We start from the raw sequence: 18,012 nt of genomic DNA on the forward strand, positions 1-18,012 counted from the left end.
TTCTTCCTTTTGTGCCCCTTTCTCGAATTTTTTTTTTTTTTTTTTTTTTTGGAGAGGTTTTTTCACTATAGGGTGCGTGCGTTCACCAGACAGACAGACAGAGACATAGAGACAGAAAGCGAGAAATCACCCCCCAGGGGGAATGGTCACGCCGCAATCCCTTCTCCTCCATTCTCCTCTCTGGATCTTGGGCACACACACACATGCGCCCAGCGTGAGTTTAAGTCACCGGGTCCAAGATGCGAACCGCGGTCGACTATGTGGGAGTCCAGCGACATACCCATTACACTAACTGCTGGTTCCCTATGTCTCTAATTCTTCATCAGTATTGGACAATAACCAGCACAGGTGATAGATCTCATCACCCAGAATTCCCATGTCATTTTCACATCCAGTAAAGAAGAAACATTTAGCTCTAATTCAACACTGTCCATATGGCAATTTTGCTTCTGCATAGAGCCAAGAGGATTAAAGTGGTAGAGACTCAAGGCCTGAAATGGAGAAATAAAAAGGAATGAAAATGAAGGAAGAAAGGCCTGTTTTCTGACAACAAATACCATGTCAGATAACCAAGACTGTAATCTTGTTTTTTGATTTATTAGACATGAACACTGAGGAATTTCAATTAATCTCAGTGAGTTTCTGTTTCCTCTGTTGAAAAGAGGTGAAATATTTTCTACCTTACAACATAACCACATAAATGCAAGATATTTTGATACAGCAAGTATTACTTGAGCATCTACTGCTATGGATTAAGATAAAATAGTACTAATTTTCTTATCCAATATCAAAACAATCTTGACAAAAAAGGTCGAAGTAGAAATATTTTCATCTATTTCCTACCAATGCAACTTACCACACTTCGCATTAACCCAAGGCTTCCCCAGGTTACAATTCCAGAAGCACCCAGAGCAACACTTTCACCAATCGTGTTCACAAGATCATCCTGAAAAATGTGATGAAAAGAGAGGAAAAGAATGATACAGCTGAAGTTAGCAGGTAGAAATCGATAAAAGTGCCATACATTGTACAGTAGCACTGAACTTAAGCATGTTGACTCCACAGTAAGTATTTAAATAGTTTTCCACTATTTATTTCTATCTTTTACACAGTTGCTGCCTCACTATAAAAAACTAAATTAAAATTTTAAAAAGACTGTTGTTGCTTTAATTACTTCTATTAAAAAGAGAGCAGGTCAATGAAAGAAAAAATATTCAGTGAATATTTTGTCTATCCTACCTAATTATTCATGGTGCTGATAGATTACATAATTACATTAGAGAAGTTAACATATTCTTGTTTTGCATTAATGTAATTACACAGAACCCCTTGAGTGCATATTGCTAAACGATAGTAGAGATTAAATTTTACTCCCTTAAAAAGTAATAGTTTTTATTACTGGAATTCATTGATCTGTACTATTTTATAGCACTCATGTCTTGAGTCACTTATAAGAGAAAAGTGTGTATTTATCTTTAAAAGGAAAAACAACATTGAAGCAAAGTAAATAGTTTCAGTAAAGTTGATGATTTACTCAAGGAACAAAAACTTCACAAATTCTCAAAGAAAACTTTGAAAATTTTATTCCATGTAGTTTTCTGTTCTGTATATTAAATATATTTCCCCTAAATCTCACGTGCCTTGTTTCAGAATCCACACAAATTTCAGCTTGTTTACATGGCATTACTCATGTAAGAAATACAGTGTTAATTTGACCCAAATTTTACAAGACCTGTGGCTGCTTTAAAGATTTCAAAATAAATACAATGTTGCTCATTAAAAAAAAAAAAGTGATTTTTAAATTCCACTAAACACCATTGGTCTTCACCATTTTATACCCCTCATACTTTGAGTTACTTACCAGAGATAGGAATCTCAAAGTTTTATCAGTGAAAACTAAGCAGGTGTATACAAAAACTGGAAGTGGATTTTTAATATCACGTACTTTAGAAAGCCTGATGGCTTCCTGAACACGATTACGAGCAAAGAATGCAGCCTTTTGAGAAGACCCTAAGTCGCTCTTTAAATAAACGGATGGGAAAAGGGCAGTGCTTTCCTTCCACAACCAGTCAAGACGGTTATTTCTTCTCTTTTCTATATCAAAGCAAGCTCCATTGTAACTGGGGTCACCAAAATTATGATTGTAACAATCCGGGAAAGGGTAATAACCCCATAAGTGATTTGGCCTAAGTAATTTTCCCAATTTTAAAGTCTCTAGCATGAAATTCTTTGCTGCCTTTTCAAAATCTTCTTTGGCTATCTTAGCAATCTTTGAGACATGAACTTGTAAAATTAATGAACTAAATCAATAGACTCATTCTTGTACACATCTTTAGGCTTCCAGTTTCTTTCCCAGGTGGGCCTCCAGTCATCCCAGTCAATGACAGCCAAGCCCAAATTATCTTTTGGCATGTAATGGACAATGTCTATCTTAGCTTTCTCTAAATGTTTTCGTAAGGATGCCCTTTGGGGGATTCCTCCATGCACATTTGTGCCTGTTATGTGATCTATATAGGGGTAGTAACCAAGTCTATCAGTATAAAATATTGTGACACCCTGCCCAGTGGCATCTTTTCGTGGACTTCCTTGTAAAGAGAAGAGGCTCAGATCTAGTGGTTCATTAAGCCTTCCAAAACAAAATTCAGAAGGGACATTCCAGGCCCAGATGAAAGTCGCATTTGGAAGAAAAGGCGGTGCTCTGAAATTCAGAGTCAAGCAACATGGAATCAAAAGGAAGGTGAACACTGTCTGAGATGCTCCACTGGACTTGACAAAGCTCTCAAAAAAGATGTCTTTGAAGCTTATCACCCCCATGGCAGATTAATGACTATGAAAATGATTTATTTCTTCCTATACACTTTGGTTTACTCAATATTTCATTCAAGATGTGGCACGATGAAAGGTAGTGGAATAAAGAAACTTTGATGGATAGAGAGGTATAATTGTTATGCTATAGTTAAATATTTTTCTTCTTATTTCATATTTCAGAAGTGTTTCACAAGTTGCGTAATCTATAACTGAAAAAGAAATACAAAGTATATTGTTAGGCTGCATTTGTGTAACAGATTGTAAGATTTACCAAATTCTCAACTTGTTTATTTTTTAACTGAATTTATCTGAAGAGAGACCTTATCTCTCTACTATTATTCCTAAGGTCTGTACATAATTCCTATCAATTAAAGTCATCCCTTAAGTGTATTTTTATTTATTTATCTATTTATTTTTTGGAGAGTTTTTTTGCTATACGGCACGTGCACTCGCCAGAAAGACAGAGAGAGACAGAAAGTGAGAAATCACTGCCCCCCTTCCCCAGGAGGGATGGCCACACTGTAATTCCTTGTCTTCCATTATCCTCTCAGGACCTTGGGCACACACGCACACACACCCAATGTGTGTTTAAGCCACCGGGTCTGGGACTCAAACCACGGTCTACTACTTGGGAGTTCAGCAACATAGCCATTATGTTAACTGCTAGTCCCTTAAGTGTGTTTTTTTAAGCTACCGGGGCTGGATTCAAACCTTGGTTAGGTGAGTTAGCTGGCTCTCTTAATCACTAGGCTATTGGGCCAGCTCATCGACATTGCTTCTTAAAGCACTCCTCTTAAATCTTTGATATACCCTAAACGCCAACCACAGTGCTTATCCAGAAACCTGACTTAGAAGTTCAATTACCCAGTGGGTCTTCAGGAGTATCAAGCTAAGAAGTGGGATGATCTCAGTGTCTTTCTAGAGCATTGGCAAGTCACTAGCATCCTTTTAGGGGGAAAAAAAAAATCATTTTCTTGGCAGCGTTTGCACCTCATTTCAAGTCCCAGACCTGGAAGCTTGAATATCAGGCCGGATGTGTTTGAATGGATGCCCAAGATCCCAGGAGGAGAATAGAGGAGAAGGGACTGTGGCATGGCCATCCCGCTGGGGGGTGATTTCTCACTTTCCCTCTCACCGTCTCTCTCTCGCACGCGCATGCACGTGCAAGCACACTCTCCGTAAGGCAAAAACCTTTAAAAAAAAATCATTTTCTCTCAAAATAACTTTGGAAGCTTAAGAGCTAAATACATGTAGAATTCCATTTAAATTAAAATCTTATTCCTGTTGTAAAGAAATTAAATCACCTAGGCCAGCAGATGGCATGATGGTTAAGGAGCCGACTCCCAGATGGCTGACTGCAGTTCGTGTCCCAGATACGGTGACTTGAAAATCACACAGGGCACATTTGTGTGCATGCCCAATATCCTTAGAGGAAAGTGGAGGAGAAGGGATTTCAGTGTGACCATCCTCCCTGGGAAATAATTTCTCACTTTCTCTCTGTCTCTCTCCAGCAAGCATACATGCTCTATTGCAAAAAAAAAAAATAGTAATAATAAAATCTAAATAACAAGGAAAGAAATTACATCACCAAACACACGTTAGCAAAATCCTTTCAACCAAGAATAGTTCAAAATTATTTTGTAATAAAAATTATGTAGTGGACCAGCCATGGCCTGATGGTTTAGGAGCTTGGATTCCACCTGACCAACTACATAGTTCAAGTCCTAGACTTGGCAACTTGGAAAAACATACTGGATATGTGTATATTTACTGTTTGAATGCCAGTAAATTTTAGTACCTGTGGCAGAGAAGATTAGCAGATGGTAAATTAACATAAGACTGCTAGAGGCTGGCAGGTGACTTGGTGGTTAAGGCACTGGACTCCCATGTGGCTAACAGCAGTCTGAGTCCCAGACTTAGAGGTATGCTTTCTCACTTTCCTTCTCCCTCTCTCTCGCTTTCTAGTTAGTGCACATGTCCTGTAACAAATTCTTTAAAAAATATTATTTATAATAAATAAAATTAAATAAATAATCTTTTTTTAAAAAATAAGGATACTATAAATGTTTAATTGGCACTTGAAATGAACCCAGTGGTAGAACAAGCCCCCTTGCAGGTGCTTTCATTTCTAAGTATTTTGTTAAATTAGTGACAGATTTAAGTAGTAGAATATAGATGAAGTATAAACTTTAAGACACTGACTTCAAGAATGTATAGCAATTACTATAAAAGTAAAAGTAGTATGTCCTTATAAAATTAATACATCGTAATTAATATTTTTCAGAGTCAGCCCATGGCCTAGTTGTTAAGATGGCTGGGTTCAATATGGCGGACTGTGGAGTTCCAATCTCAGACTCAGTGGCTTAAAAACACACCGAGTTCCTGTGCACACATGCCCAAAATCCAAAAGAAGGGAGGAATGGAGGACGAGAGATTGTAGTATGATCATACCCCATAGAGAGTGCTTTCTTGCTTTCTCTGTCTCCTTGCTTTTTCTCTTTCTCTCCCTGTCTTTCTCTGGTGAGCACACACACTCTCTGTAGCAAATTTTTTTAAAAAATAATATCGGGCCAACCGGTGATGTAGTGATTAAGGCGCTGGACCCTCACATGGCCAACAGTGGTTCAAGGCCCGACATGGTGACTTAAAGAGCACACCTGGCATGCCCAAAAATCCCTAGAGGAGAATGGAGTATTGGGAATTGTGGTGTGGCCATGCCTCCTAGGGGAGGTGATTTCTCACTTTCCCTCTCATTGTCTCTCTCTGGCAAGTACACGCTCTCTATGGCAAAACCCTAAAATTAATAAATAAATAAAATTTTAGAAACAAATATTTTTGAAATGATAAGGTCATTTTTGACATCTATTATTACAGGGAAATATTAGATTTCTGAATCATGCTCCTTTTCTTTGGATGAGAAGAAAAAGAGAAAAGGAGAAGCGCAAGCAAATAAAAAATGAAATCCCTCAATAGTAGTTCTCTAAATCAAATTTTATTTCATTTCTGTGGTGGAAAGTAGGGATATAATTCATACATATTCAATTTAGGCAATAAGCTTTTTGTATATGCCAGGACATGATTTGAAAATAATAGCTAAGAATATAGAAAATTCACTATCTTAAATAGGAACCCGAAATATTAAGTCTCCAGGCAAAATATATTGTTATGCTATAAAAATAATAATATTTTGGCTTTAAAAAATGCATCATAGTGGGACCAGCAGATGGCATGGTGGCTAAGGGACACTGGACTCCCACATGACCAACCGTGGTTCAAGTCCCATACCTGGCAGCTTGCTTTCTCACTCTCTCTTTCTCTCTTTCACTCTGTCTCTCTCTGGTCAAATTAAAATAAAATAAGTAAATTAAATAAACAAATTAAATAAAGGTAAATAAAATAATTATTTTAAAAATGCATCATAGACTAATACCAAGGATATTCCATTGAAAATAAGAATATAATTGATCTTATCCTTGCGACAGAATTTCTTTGGAAAGAATGTGAATGTGTCTATGATCTATTCTGTTTCTGAAATATCTATGTAGATCCCAATGGTCTCATTTAAAAAATGTGTATGTTTTTAATTGTAAGCTCAGGTTATTCAACTTCCAAAGCCACTCAATTGACACCTGATAGATATATGGTAAATTTATTAATTAAGTGAATTAACCTGACATACTTTTAATTTTAAAGAAAGCTCAATATTATGGCCAATGATGACACTTCAGAATGAAGATGCTCAAACAAAAATTGAATCAGACTGATTAGGAGCCAAAGAGCTGTCAAAGAAAACAAGACTGGACAGTAATCAGTGACAAAAACAGGGTTTATTCAGAAAAATTACTGTAAAAATAATACCTCAGTATATAAGAGGGCTCAAGAGAGTGGGAGCATGGTGCAACTGTAACACACAAAGCTCTGTGAGACTGACACACATGGAGAGGTTCCTGGTTTGTGTCCGGAGACCTCCGTGAGTATATTTAGGCATGTGCAAGGCTGTAATCTGGATGTGGCTAAGGCTCAACGGCAGCATTAAACCCTCTTATAGGCACTGTCTCTCTCTCTCACTCACTCACTCACTCATGGAAGAAAATAACTTAAATAGAAAAAATAGTCTTAATTCCAAATAGAATAAGGAAAAGTGGGAATTTACAGACAAGCAGCAAAGTAAGGGTCAGTAAATAGAAAATTCCTAAAATTAAAAATTGAGATAAGGGGAAATCTGGCTAAACTGATCGATCTAACAGGATTCTTGTAGAAGTCAGGCCTGGGTGATCAGACATCACTGGGCGGGTGGGGGGGGCGGGGAGATATGTTAAATAATGAGAAATCCCAGGGGATGATAGACTGTGGGGGATAAATAAATTCTTGATAATCCAACTTACCAAGATGCTAGCTGGAATTGCGCTCTACAAGGTCAGCACAGAAGTCCAGGGTTTTGAGACCTAGAAGGGGAAGAAAGGCACAGATGTATCTGATTAGTGTTTGTTAATGAGAGAAACTGTCAGTCACTGAATGTGTCAGTCACTAATTAAATAATCAGCTTGGTATATTCTGAATTTTAGTATACTCAAAAGTATGGCCAAAAATGACACTTTAAAGATGGAAATGTTCAAACGAACAAATGAAAAATGTTCAAATGTATCATCCAGAAGCCACAGACCTCAAACAATATTTAGAAGGCAACTTACCTAAGCCTGGAGCTCACACACCCAGACATGACTAAAGCTAGGTAGTTCAATGAAGACTTCAAGAGCCTCTGAACTTAGGATGCTAATGAAAAACCTATTAGCTTCACTAGGCATGCACTTTGCAATGCCACTTGTCTAACCCCAGGTTGAGTTCAGGGATACTTGTCCTTCAGTCCACCCAACATCCCACCATCATAAACCCGGTACTAACTCCAACTCTTCTGGGATTACAGTGCTTCAGCTGATAAGCACTAATAGGCAAAAGGGCTTAGTACCCCATCGAGTCCAAGTTTGAACGAGTAATGAACTTTCATTATTACTAGTCCATTGCATAACGAAATGCACAAAAGTATAATAGCCATAATGGGCTATGAGTTTGCAGTTGTCCTTCTATTAGCAATTGCCAGTGTTTCTTTTCCTTTACCTGGTCTGATGCCTTTTAGTTTTTATTTCTCTGAGTTGCCCAAGTTATAGACATTGAATCTTCAACATCAGTCAGGGTCTATATTAAATATTCAAATGGCCACTGTAGTCAAACTCAAAAAAAAAAAAATGTTCATCTGTTCAAAGATATCTTTTATCCAAAAGCAATAGACACCTCATTTCATCAAATGTAACTAAGCATATTAACCAATGCGGAAGATAAGTACCACTAAATATATATATATATATATATATATATATATATATACCCATCCTCAAAATATAATATGATGGGGACCAGCAGTTAGCGTAATGGCTATGTCGCTGGACTCCCACGTAGTCAACGGCGGGTGCCGCAGGCGGCTGCGGGTGCAGGCCCGCGCTTTCTGTCTCTCTGTCTCTCTCTGTCTGGCGAGCACACGCGCATTATAGCAAAAACCTCTCCAATAACAATAATAATATGATGATGATGAATATTTTTCCTACTATTTATTTAAGATATCTGGCTCCAATAGAGATACCAGTTACCTAAATAGAGTACTTAGGATGCAGACAGACTTTTTTCTTAGGAAAAATGATTGATTCAGAAATGTGAGAGATATAAGTGGTATATAGCTTATCTTCTTAAAAAGTCATTTTATCTGAGCCAGCCCGTGCCATGGTGGTTAAGGTGGCTGATCACACATGGTTAACTATGCAATTCACGTCCAAGGCCAGAATCTTGAAAAACATGCCAGGCATGTATGTATGTATGCTCAAAATCCCAAGAGGAGTGTAGAGAAGGGATTGTAGCATGGCCACTCACACTGGGTTGTGCTTTCTCATTTTCCATCTGTCTGTCTCTCTCTCTTTCTGTCTTTCTCTGATGAGCTCATGCAGCCTATGGGGGGAAAAAATGAAGTCACTCTCTTAGGGCCAGCAGGTGGTATGGTGGTTAAGGTGCTGGACTCCCACATGGTGAGCCATGGTTTAAGTCCTAAACCTGGAAGCTTGAAAATCATGCCAGATGCATATGCATGTGTGCCCAAAGTCCCAAGGGGAGAATGGAAGAGAAGGGATTGTGGTATTGCCATCCCTCCTGGGGAGTGACTTATCACTTTCCTTTTCTGTTTCTGTCTGTCTCTCTCCGGCAAATACACACACTCTATGACAAAAACCTAAAACAAACAAACGAAAAAGTCACTTTCTCCAATCTACCTGAACAATGCACACTTTGGGAAGCAAAATTATAACTGAAGGGTCAAGCAACCAAATGTCTTCCCAGGACAGTCATCTCACTTCCCAAGTCTAAGGCATGAGTGACTACTCTCTCTAGGCCAATTTCATTCAGGAGCTAAAGAAAAATAAAAACTCAAATCTTTCATTACCTACATGAAAGTTCCTGTGCTAAGTGAATAAAAGATTTTGAGTTACAAATTCTTATGAATAAAATGAACAAATGTTTCATTCCACAGGGATTCTTCCTTGCACATGTTGTGCAAATTCCTTTGCTCTAGATTTCTTTTAATTTTTAGCATCTCTTAATGTCTGTTCCAATGTGCAGGCTTTGCAAACCAATCTGACTATTGAATTGCTTATCTCTAATTGTCTCCAGAGTTTCCTAAATATATAAAAAATCTCACAAAAATTCTACTTATCCTCTTTTGGACCAACAGACTTCCTGTAGTTCACTTTCCTTTTACTATGGACTGGTTCTTACCTTCCATCAGACAGGAAGTTGTACGATTAGAGCATAGCTAAGAAATGAAAGACAATTGATTCTACTCTAGTATCCACAAAATACTTAACCAAATTATTTCCCTATGTACTACTTATAAATTTCATGAAAGCTATAGGGGTATGAAACATACCTTAGGAATTCTCCAAGACCCACACTCCAGCTTCTAGAACACCTAATGGCTTTTATATATTGACCTCCAAATTTAGTCTGCTCACACTGTTTGGTTATTGCCTGTGTATTTAGTAGATGAACTGAATACTACTCATCTAAAAGTCCTGACACTATGTCAGTGGTAAAGAAATTTATATTCGAGATTATTTCTTTATAAATTTATTCAGATCAAGAAACTCATTTTTTTTTCGATAGAAATAAACCACATTCATAAAACATCTGAGGTACTCATTAAAATTTCTTGCTTTCCAACACACCCGCTGATGAGGGCAAGTGGAACATAAAAATCTAGAAATAGAAAGGACTTCAATCGAAAAAAAAAAATCTGTCAAGAAATTGGTTTTAAATGGCTAAAATAATTGTTTAGGACCCGTATAAATACCTGAATTTTCAAAATAGGAGACATAGATTAATGCTTTCAAATGTTTTAGTTATACTGTGTAAATCGGCATCTTTTAAAAATTTTTTTATAGGTTTTTGCCATAAGATCTTGCTCTTGACAGAGATAGACAGAACAGACAGACAGAGACAGTGAAAATAAAAGTGAAAAATCATCCCCTGGAAGGATGGCCATGCCCCAATCTCTTCTCTTCCATTCCCCTTCTAAGATCTTGGGCATATACATACATACTCATGGCATGATTTTCTTTCCTTTTTTTTAAAAAAAAAAAAATTTATTTAACTTTTTAAAAATTTTATGTATATAATAAAATAATTAGATTAAATTAAATTAAATTAAATAATTACATCTTACATATAAAATAATAATAATAATAGTATGGCCAGAGGGAGAGAAAGAGGGAAAATGAGAGAAAGCAAGCTGCCAGGTCTGGGACTCAAGCTATGGTCCGCCATGTAGGAGGCCAGTGCCCTTAACCACCACACCACCTGCCAACCCTAGACTGGCATGATTTTTCAATTCACTGAGTTTAGTATTTGAACAGTGGTCAGCCATGTGGGAGTCCAGTGACATAACCTCTTTGCCATCTGCCAGCCTCTGCCAACTGGCATATTTAAATGTTCCATTTCTGAGTAGGGTGAACACTATAAGGACTTCAATGAACAATTTAATGTTTTTACCCTTGGGGCATATCATCAGTATGTACAGAAGGTGTGTCCTCCATCAACTGACAAACCTTGCCATCTCTTTCACCTGGAAGATCATGTGTAAATCAAGATTTTTAAAAGAAAGTATATACGGTTACCTCGTTGGGAATTACCTTAGGCAGTACTGTTTATCACCTATATTGCCACCAAGAGAAAAATCCTCCTGTATTTGCATGGGCCACACCAAACTAGACCCAGATCATTACTCACAGAACAGTTGAAAAACCGTATCTCTGCAGATGACATCATAGTAAAGATTTCCATAATGAATTCTAAGGTTCTAGAAGCAAATGATGTCATTGAGTAAGACAGCTTTTACCCAAGATTGTAGTACCAAAAAAAATTTTTGTGTTTTGTTTTGTTTTGTTTTGTTTTGTTTTCCCCCTCAAAGTTTCTCTCTTGCCTAAAGAAAGTTTTTTTTTTAATGTATTTTTAAACCAAACCTCCCCTTCTCCTCCATTAAGGGAAAATCTGACTATTGCAATCTATCCTGCTCTCCCTCTGATTCTCCACTATGGGCTCTCCCGAACTGTGTCTCTCTCTGAGTAACCTTACATAAGTAATACCACACATACATATCAGAGAAGACCGTATAGCCAGCATACCTCTGTCTCACCACCCCAGTTTCTTTTCAGGGTTGTGAAGCTGATTCCCAAGTTTTAGGCCCTGTGATTTTGAAAAGGCAGTCCTAAAACTTTCCATGAGTATAGAATACAAATTCAATACCAGGATGAAAATGTTGTTTATATTGTTTAGCCTCTCTTGTCCTCCACATTGTCATACCCTATCTACACAACAGCTCAACAAGGAGGAATTTGTGCAGTCACTGGTAAAAAGTGTTGTTTCTGTGTGACTCAGAGGAGATAAATAGCATATAATTTATACCTTTTAACAACAACAAAAAGGTGAAGGCCATACGTCAGTTCAATTAGGCCCAAACATTTTATTGGACCGGCCAGTTTTTCAAGTTGGGAGACTGATTTAGTGCATTAAGGGGACTGTGTTTAGATTTGTTCTTTTCCACTTAGTTAGTTTCATCTTAGTCTACATTTTTTCTTGTTCTTTACAAATCTCTATTTATCAACTCAACTCTTCTCTCCACAGCCATCTAATCAACTTTATTATCAGAAACATACTGTGAAGGTTCAGATGGGGAAAATGAAGGAGCTCAGAATATACCAACATAAAATAAAACACTTTGGGGTCTCTCTGACCTTCCTCTTTCTGTCTAAAGCAAAACATAAAATTTCCCATCTGAAAGATGGCCTCATAGGGTAGGAAATGGGGAAAATTCTCACCACTAGAGCCTGAAAGTCAAAATTGAAAATGGATGGTTGCAAACAAAGCTATTAAAGAAACCCTTATCTTTTACTAGGTCCCCCATATATTTCCTAGTGCAGGACAATTGCAGTTCAAATCCCAGTTTCGGTGGTTTAAAAATAAATGGGGCACACACACACATGTGTGTCCAAAGTCCTAGAGGAATGAAGGTACAAAGACTGTCCGTGATCATGCCCTATTGGGAGGGTTCTCTCCCTGTCTCTTGCATGGATGGGCAGACAAATACATGTGCCCACTCACATTTTAAAAAATGTCTAGAAAATGAAATACCATTCCTCAGTAAAAAACTTTCTTTAAATATTGTCATATAGTGTACAGTAGTATGATGTTGTCACTACAAAGATGGACTGATAATAGTGCTGGTACATACCTATGGTTCCAGCTACTCAGAAACTGAAGTAGGAAGATCACAACACAATCAGTCCCTACCTAAAAAATAAATCTATGGCTAACAGGTGGCATGTGGTTAAGCCACTGGACACCACAAGGCTGACTGTGGTTCAAGTCCTGAGACCAGTAGCTTGAAGAACACACTGGGCACACATGAATGCTTGTGTGGCCAAAATCCAGAGAGGAGATGAGGAAGAGGATTGTGGAGTGGCCATCTCCCAGGGGTGGGGGGTGGGGTGATTTCTCTCTCTCTTTCTCTCTCCCTCTGGCAAATACATGCTCTAGAGCAAAAAAATCTAAAATAAAACAAACAAAAACAAAAAAATAAATTCTAAAGTTGTACTGATATGGACAGTCACTCAAAACATCTTGTCCTGGGAAAGAGAAAGCTATTGAACATTCTAGACACTAGGGCTTTTTTGTAAATGTGTAATCATACACATTTGTTTCCATATTCCTAGGAAATTGCCAGAAATATACACCAAAAAGAAAACTCTAATCAAGAATTATCACTGCCAGAGGGAGGAAAAAAGGGGCTACTACTTTGTATTATTTTGTATTATTTTACCATTACCATCAATGACTTTATAAGAATAAAAAAGATTTTGCACTAACAAAATTTAAAACACTATTACAAGGGTTTTCATTTTTAAAAATGTATTGGAGTTTAAAAATGTATTATAATAATTTGAATTGTTTCTATTGCTGTTCTAGCGCCATCACAATACAGATATTAAACAAAGCTTCGATATCAAGAAATGAGATCTGTAACAAATAAAAACTTTTTTGCATCCTTCACAGGGATATTAATGCCTCAAAGAGCTTACTTTACAATCTAAATTACTTTAACTTTGTCATAATCTGAGAGTAACAGCAGAATGTGAAAATGGTATATCTCAAACAGTATCAACAATTTTGCAGTGTCATCTCTTTTAGTTTCTAAAAGGTGGTTTGGGATGGGGTGAGGAGGGGGTGGTAGTAACATTTGCATTTGCACAAGTCAGACCAGGTAAGGCTTTGGTTGTAAGGATGTACATTGCTCTTGGTTATAAGAAAGCTGAAGATTAATTGTGTCTACACCAAATGTTCCTTGAAATCCTGTGCAACAGATCCAGAGAGAGCAAAGAATTCTAGTTCCTATACTTTTTCTCTTCTCTCCACTTATTTTCTCCTTTTCCAATCATCCTTCTTCCTATTTCGCTCTTGAGTATAAGCAGAAAAGAAGAGAGAAATATCAAGGTTCTCTAAATTTTGATGGGTTTTATTGATACGTTTTTCAGTTTTAAATTTTAAAATTAAAATTTCCATGTACAATTTTAATTTTGTCTAAGTGTTAATTGTGTTCAGAATAAGTGTGTGGAAACAATCCTAGCAGTTCTACAACTGAAACGGAATACTGATAGGTAAGATGAGTAGTCCTGGAATACAAATCCTGAGTGCATGGTTGAGGATTTATACATTTCAGTGTTACCAAATTCAAAGGAAAGCACCGTTTACTAGGTATAGTAATCTGGAAAGAATATTCCAAAAGTGACCTTTCAGAAAGAGAAGTTCCTTCCATAGAGTTAATTAGTCTAAAAAGAATACTTCAAAGTGGACATATCGTTTATTTCAGTTACTATGTAGAATTATGAATTCAACATAGCAGAGTTCATGATGAAATATGAAATATTAACAAATATGAAATCTCTGTTTGCCCATTACTTTGGATCAGTCAGGCAAAATTTTGTAAAGAATAAGATCATTGGGAACCAGCAGTTAGCGTAATGGCTATGTCGCTGGACTCCCACGTAGTCGACCGTGGTTCACGTCCCGGACCCGGTGGCTTAAAACTCACACCGGGCGCGTGTGCGTGCGTGCCCAAGATCCCGAGAGGAGAATGGAGGAGAAGGGATTGCGGCGTGACCATCCCCCCTGGGGGGTGATTTCTCGCTTTCTGTCTCTATGTCTCTCTCTGTCTGTCTGGCGAGCGCACGCGCCCTACAGTGAAAATCTCTCCAAAAAAAAAAAAAGAATAAGATCATTGCCAACAAGTACTCAAAAGAACAGAGGAGGATCTGGGGGCATGACGTGGCAGGGTAGCATTTCCAAAGTCTGGAATAATTTCAAAGAAAATGTTTCAAAATAAATGCTCTACTGGAAAAGAGAAAATAAACTCATCCATGGTAGATACCAACTGAATTACAAACGTATGACATTCACTTTAAATCAATAGCAATTATCCTCTATTGCAACATCTTTCCACCTTCTGGAGTTATGTTATAGGATCCCATGCTTATGCTGTGCTTTGACCAAGCTTGCCTGGGACAAAGGTGAAAAAACAACATAGCCCGGAACTCAGACTTGTCCATTATCAGTGTAAAGTACATGCTGGTTGGGGCCAGCAGGTGGTATGGTGGTTGAGGAGCTGGACTCCCACATGGCTGACCACACTTCCAGTCACAGATGTGGTGGCTTATTTTCCCACTCTCCCTCTTCCTCTGTCTCTGTCTCCTTCTGGAGAGCGCAGTTAATTTATAGCGAATTAAAATAATCATCATCATAATAATAATAAATAAAATTAAATAAATAATTCTTTTTTTAAAGTATATATCAGTTAATGCTCTGACAAACCTTTAATATCTTTAATATCTAACCTTTAGTATCTTTCACAAAACAATATGTGTCTACCTGTCCTTTTCATCTCTAGTAGATTAGATGCTGCCTAAAGACCACTATTATTTTGCCAGTAGTCAATAAGCAGAAAAAAGGTTCAGAAGATGTTATTTTTAATAACTGCATCATTACTAAATCAAGGTCTTCATTTTGGAACTATTTCTGGTTTTGTGGATATCTAGTCTTCATTTTGTCCTACTCATACATATTGGCTATGATTTTCCTGTTGGTCAGCCTAGGTTAGTAGACTGCTCGAATAGATTAAGAATACAACAAAGACTTTCTAAAATACTACTTCTCATTTCTTCATCACTGCTGAATAAATATCTTTAAATAATTTTCATAATCTGTTAGTGACTGTCTGCTTTCTTTTTAACAATACTGAATATGTCTTCTACAAACCTTAGGGTTGAGATTATTCTCCTTCAAATTAATTTTTTAATTGCTTCATAAATGCTAATATCTTCCCCAATTACTTTGGAACTAAGCCCTCTACTGTATTGAGGGTACAGGTTTTGTAAGGTATTAGACAGTTAGGGGAACAGAATGTATCCAGCAAACTAATTCTGTATCATTTTAAAGCCAAATTACCAGTTCCTTTAGTGTTCTGTGTTTAATGAACTGGATGAATCTGTTCTTTACTCATTCAATTTTTACACTATAGGCTTATACCACATTCCATGGGGAATTTTTGTTCCTGTCATCCTTGTCTGAATGCAAATTCCAGGGGAGCAGCGACCTGTTATTACACTTTGTACCTCAGATCCTAGCATGATACCTGGAAAAAATACTTGAACTAAATGAAAATATAACATTTCCCACGCAGTCTACTCATACACAAAGTTGTCCATTAGGTAAGATATTCCTGCCAAGCCTGTTTTTGTATTTTGTGTCCTACTCTTGCTGCCAGGTGCTAAGATAAGCCTGCCATGGCAGAAGTATATTGTTTAACACTCCAAGCAAAACAGCAGTACAAACCCCTTCTGGTACTCAATACAAGGTATCCACCCACTTTCCACAGAGTCATTTATGGAGGTGTTCTATGACCAAATACTTTTCAGGCGCTCTATCATTCATTCATCTCAAGAACTCTGAAAGTCACATGTTGTGATACTGCTACTTATTAGCATGTAAGCTGAGCCAGGCTAATGCTTGTAGGCTCATAGAGTTAATGAATGTTGGAAACAGGAATTTGCCTTGCTAACTGTCCAACTCCAAAATCCATTTCTTTTCCAACTCACCTTGCTGACTCCATTGTTTCCAAGCCCTAATCACTGTTTACTCTAGAGTCAATATATTCCAGGTAAACTATATACAGTGTCCTCCAGATCATAATAAAAGTGTCTCTTTTCATGAACTTATGAAAATCTAACTTCAACAGTACAATCATAATTGAAAAGGAGAATGAAGAATAAGCTGAGGAAAAGGACAGTTTTGGTCCATGAGTTCCCAAGTCATGAAAGGGGTCAGGACGACTTGCATGTTTAAAATTCTTTAGTGGACTTCTCTGACTTTCATTGGTTCAATAAATATTTAGTGGGCACCTTCTAAATCTGAGGTACTCTTTCTTATACCATAATATAGCAGTAGGTAAAACCAACCAAATGCCTGTCTTCATGATGCTTACACTGTACAGGCGTGAAGGAGAGTGAAAGGAATACAACGAGCCAGACGGTCGCACAGCAGTAAATCAGACATTCTGTAAGGCCATCCCCATGGGAAGGGTCCTGATTCAAGTCAGTGACCACGCTGTGTACATCAAACACACATGTACCCATGATCCCGGGCTGGCTGAGGCTAGATCTTGGTGTCAAGACCTTGTGAGGATGCTGTCTCTCTCTCGCCCTTGCTTTCTCTGTATCTCTCTCTTATGGAGGAGATAAAAGAATGAACTTGAGACAACAGATGCATATATCACCTGGTTATATGTGATAAAAAGTAAGGCAGGACAAAAGTTCTGGAGTATCTTCACTATCCAATCCCAGCTTCTTAGTATGGATCACAGGCTTTCATCATCTGGCCATCATTTACGTCACATCACTCTAATAAGCACGCTCGATTTTCCATTTTCACAAAGCTCCTTCTATCCCATGTCTCTGTACTACCTCACAGCTACTCAGCCCGTAAGGCAGCTTGTACCTCATCCCTTCAGGAAGCCTCTGGCACTTCAACATCCGTATGTGTGTGCCAGTGCTTACTAAACTTTTCATAGTATTCATCACACACTTGTAATTTTCCACTTTTAGTGTGTATGTTCCTCAAATAGACAAAAAACTCGCTGATGGCAAGAAACATGCCACTTTATCTTGAATCTGACATTTAAATTGAGCCTGGCAAAGAAAAAGTACTCGAGAAATACCATAGGAAGGATGTGAGTGGCTTAGTGAATGGATACTGAGAGGAAACAAGGCATTTTAGGTACATAAGTTAAACTTGACAATCAAGGGTGAAAAGAAAATTGTAACACTTTATAATGTTAATTCTTAGGAAATATTAAATCACATATAAATAGGGTAATTTTTAAAAAGACTGCTTTTTTATAAAACACCATTGGAACAAATTACGTAGATTAAGTAGTTCAAACCATAGTTTTGTACTTGAAGAGGACCAGTATACTTAGGATACTACATTTTAATAGATAGGTTTTTTTGTTTGGCTTTTTTTTTTTTTTTTTTTTGGAGAGATTTTCGCTATAGGGCGCATGCG

General features: G+C 37.5%; 1 protein-coding gene and 1 pseudogene across 1 annotated transcript in view; both read right to left on the minus strand.

The window, feature by feature from the left end:
* Nucleotides 1-11,156, minus strand: part of LOC102480682 (hyaluronidase PH-20-like) — a 15,682-nt gene extending 4,526 nt beyond the window's left edge. Inside the window, 5 exon segments of the mRNA XM_014588055.1 lie at nt 857-946; nt 1,862-2,295; nt 2,298-3,017; nt 7,194-7,253; nt 11,034-11,156. Coding sequence (XP_014443541.1) covers nt 857-946; nt 1,862-2,295; nt 2,298-2,814 — 1,041 coding nt within the window. The 5' untranslated portion in view covers nt 2,815-3,017; nt 7,194-7,253; nt 11,034-11,156.
* A 2,194-nt stretch (nt 11,157-13,350) lies between these two features.
* LOC102495420 (hyaluronidase PH-20-like) overlaps nt 13,351-18,012 on the minus strand; it is a 28,197-nt pseudogene continuing 23,535 nt past the window's right edge.

This window comes from Tupaia chinensis, unplaced genomic scaffold (genome assembly GCF_000334495.1).
Source record: "Tupaia chinensis unplaced genomic scaffold, TupChi_1.0 Scaffold000257_1, whole genome shotgun sequence".
Taxonomy (NCBI): Eukaryota; Metazoa; Chordata; class Mammalia; order Scandentia; family Tupaiidae; genus Tupaia; species Tupaia belangeri.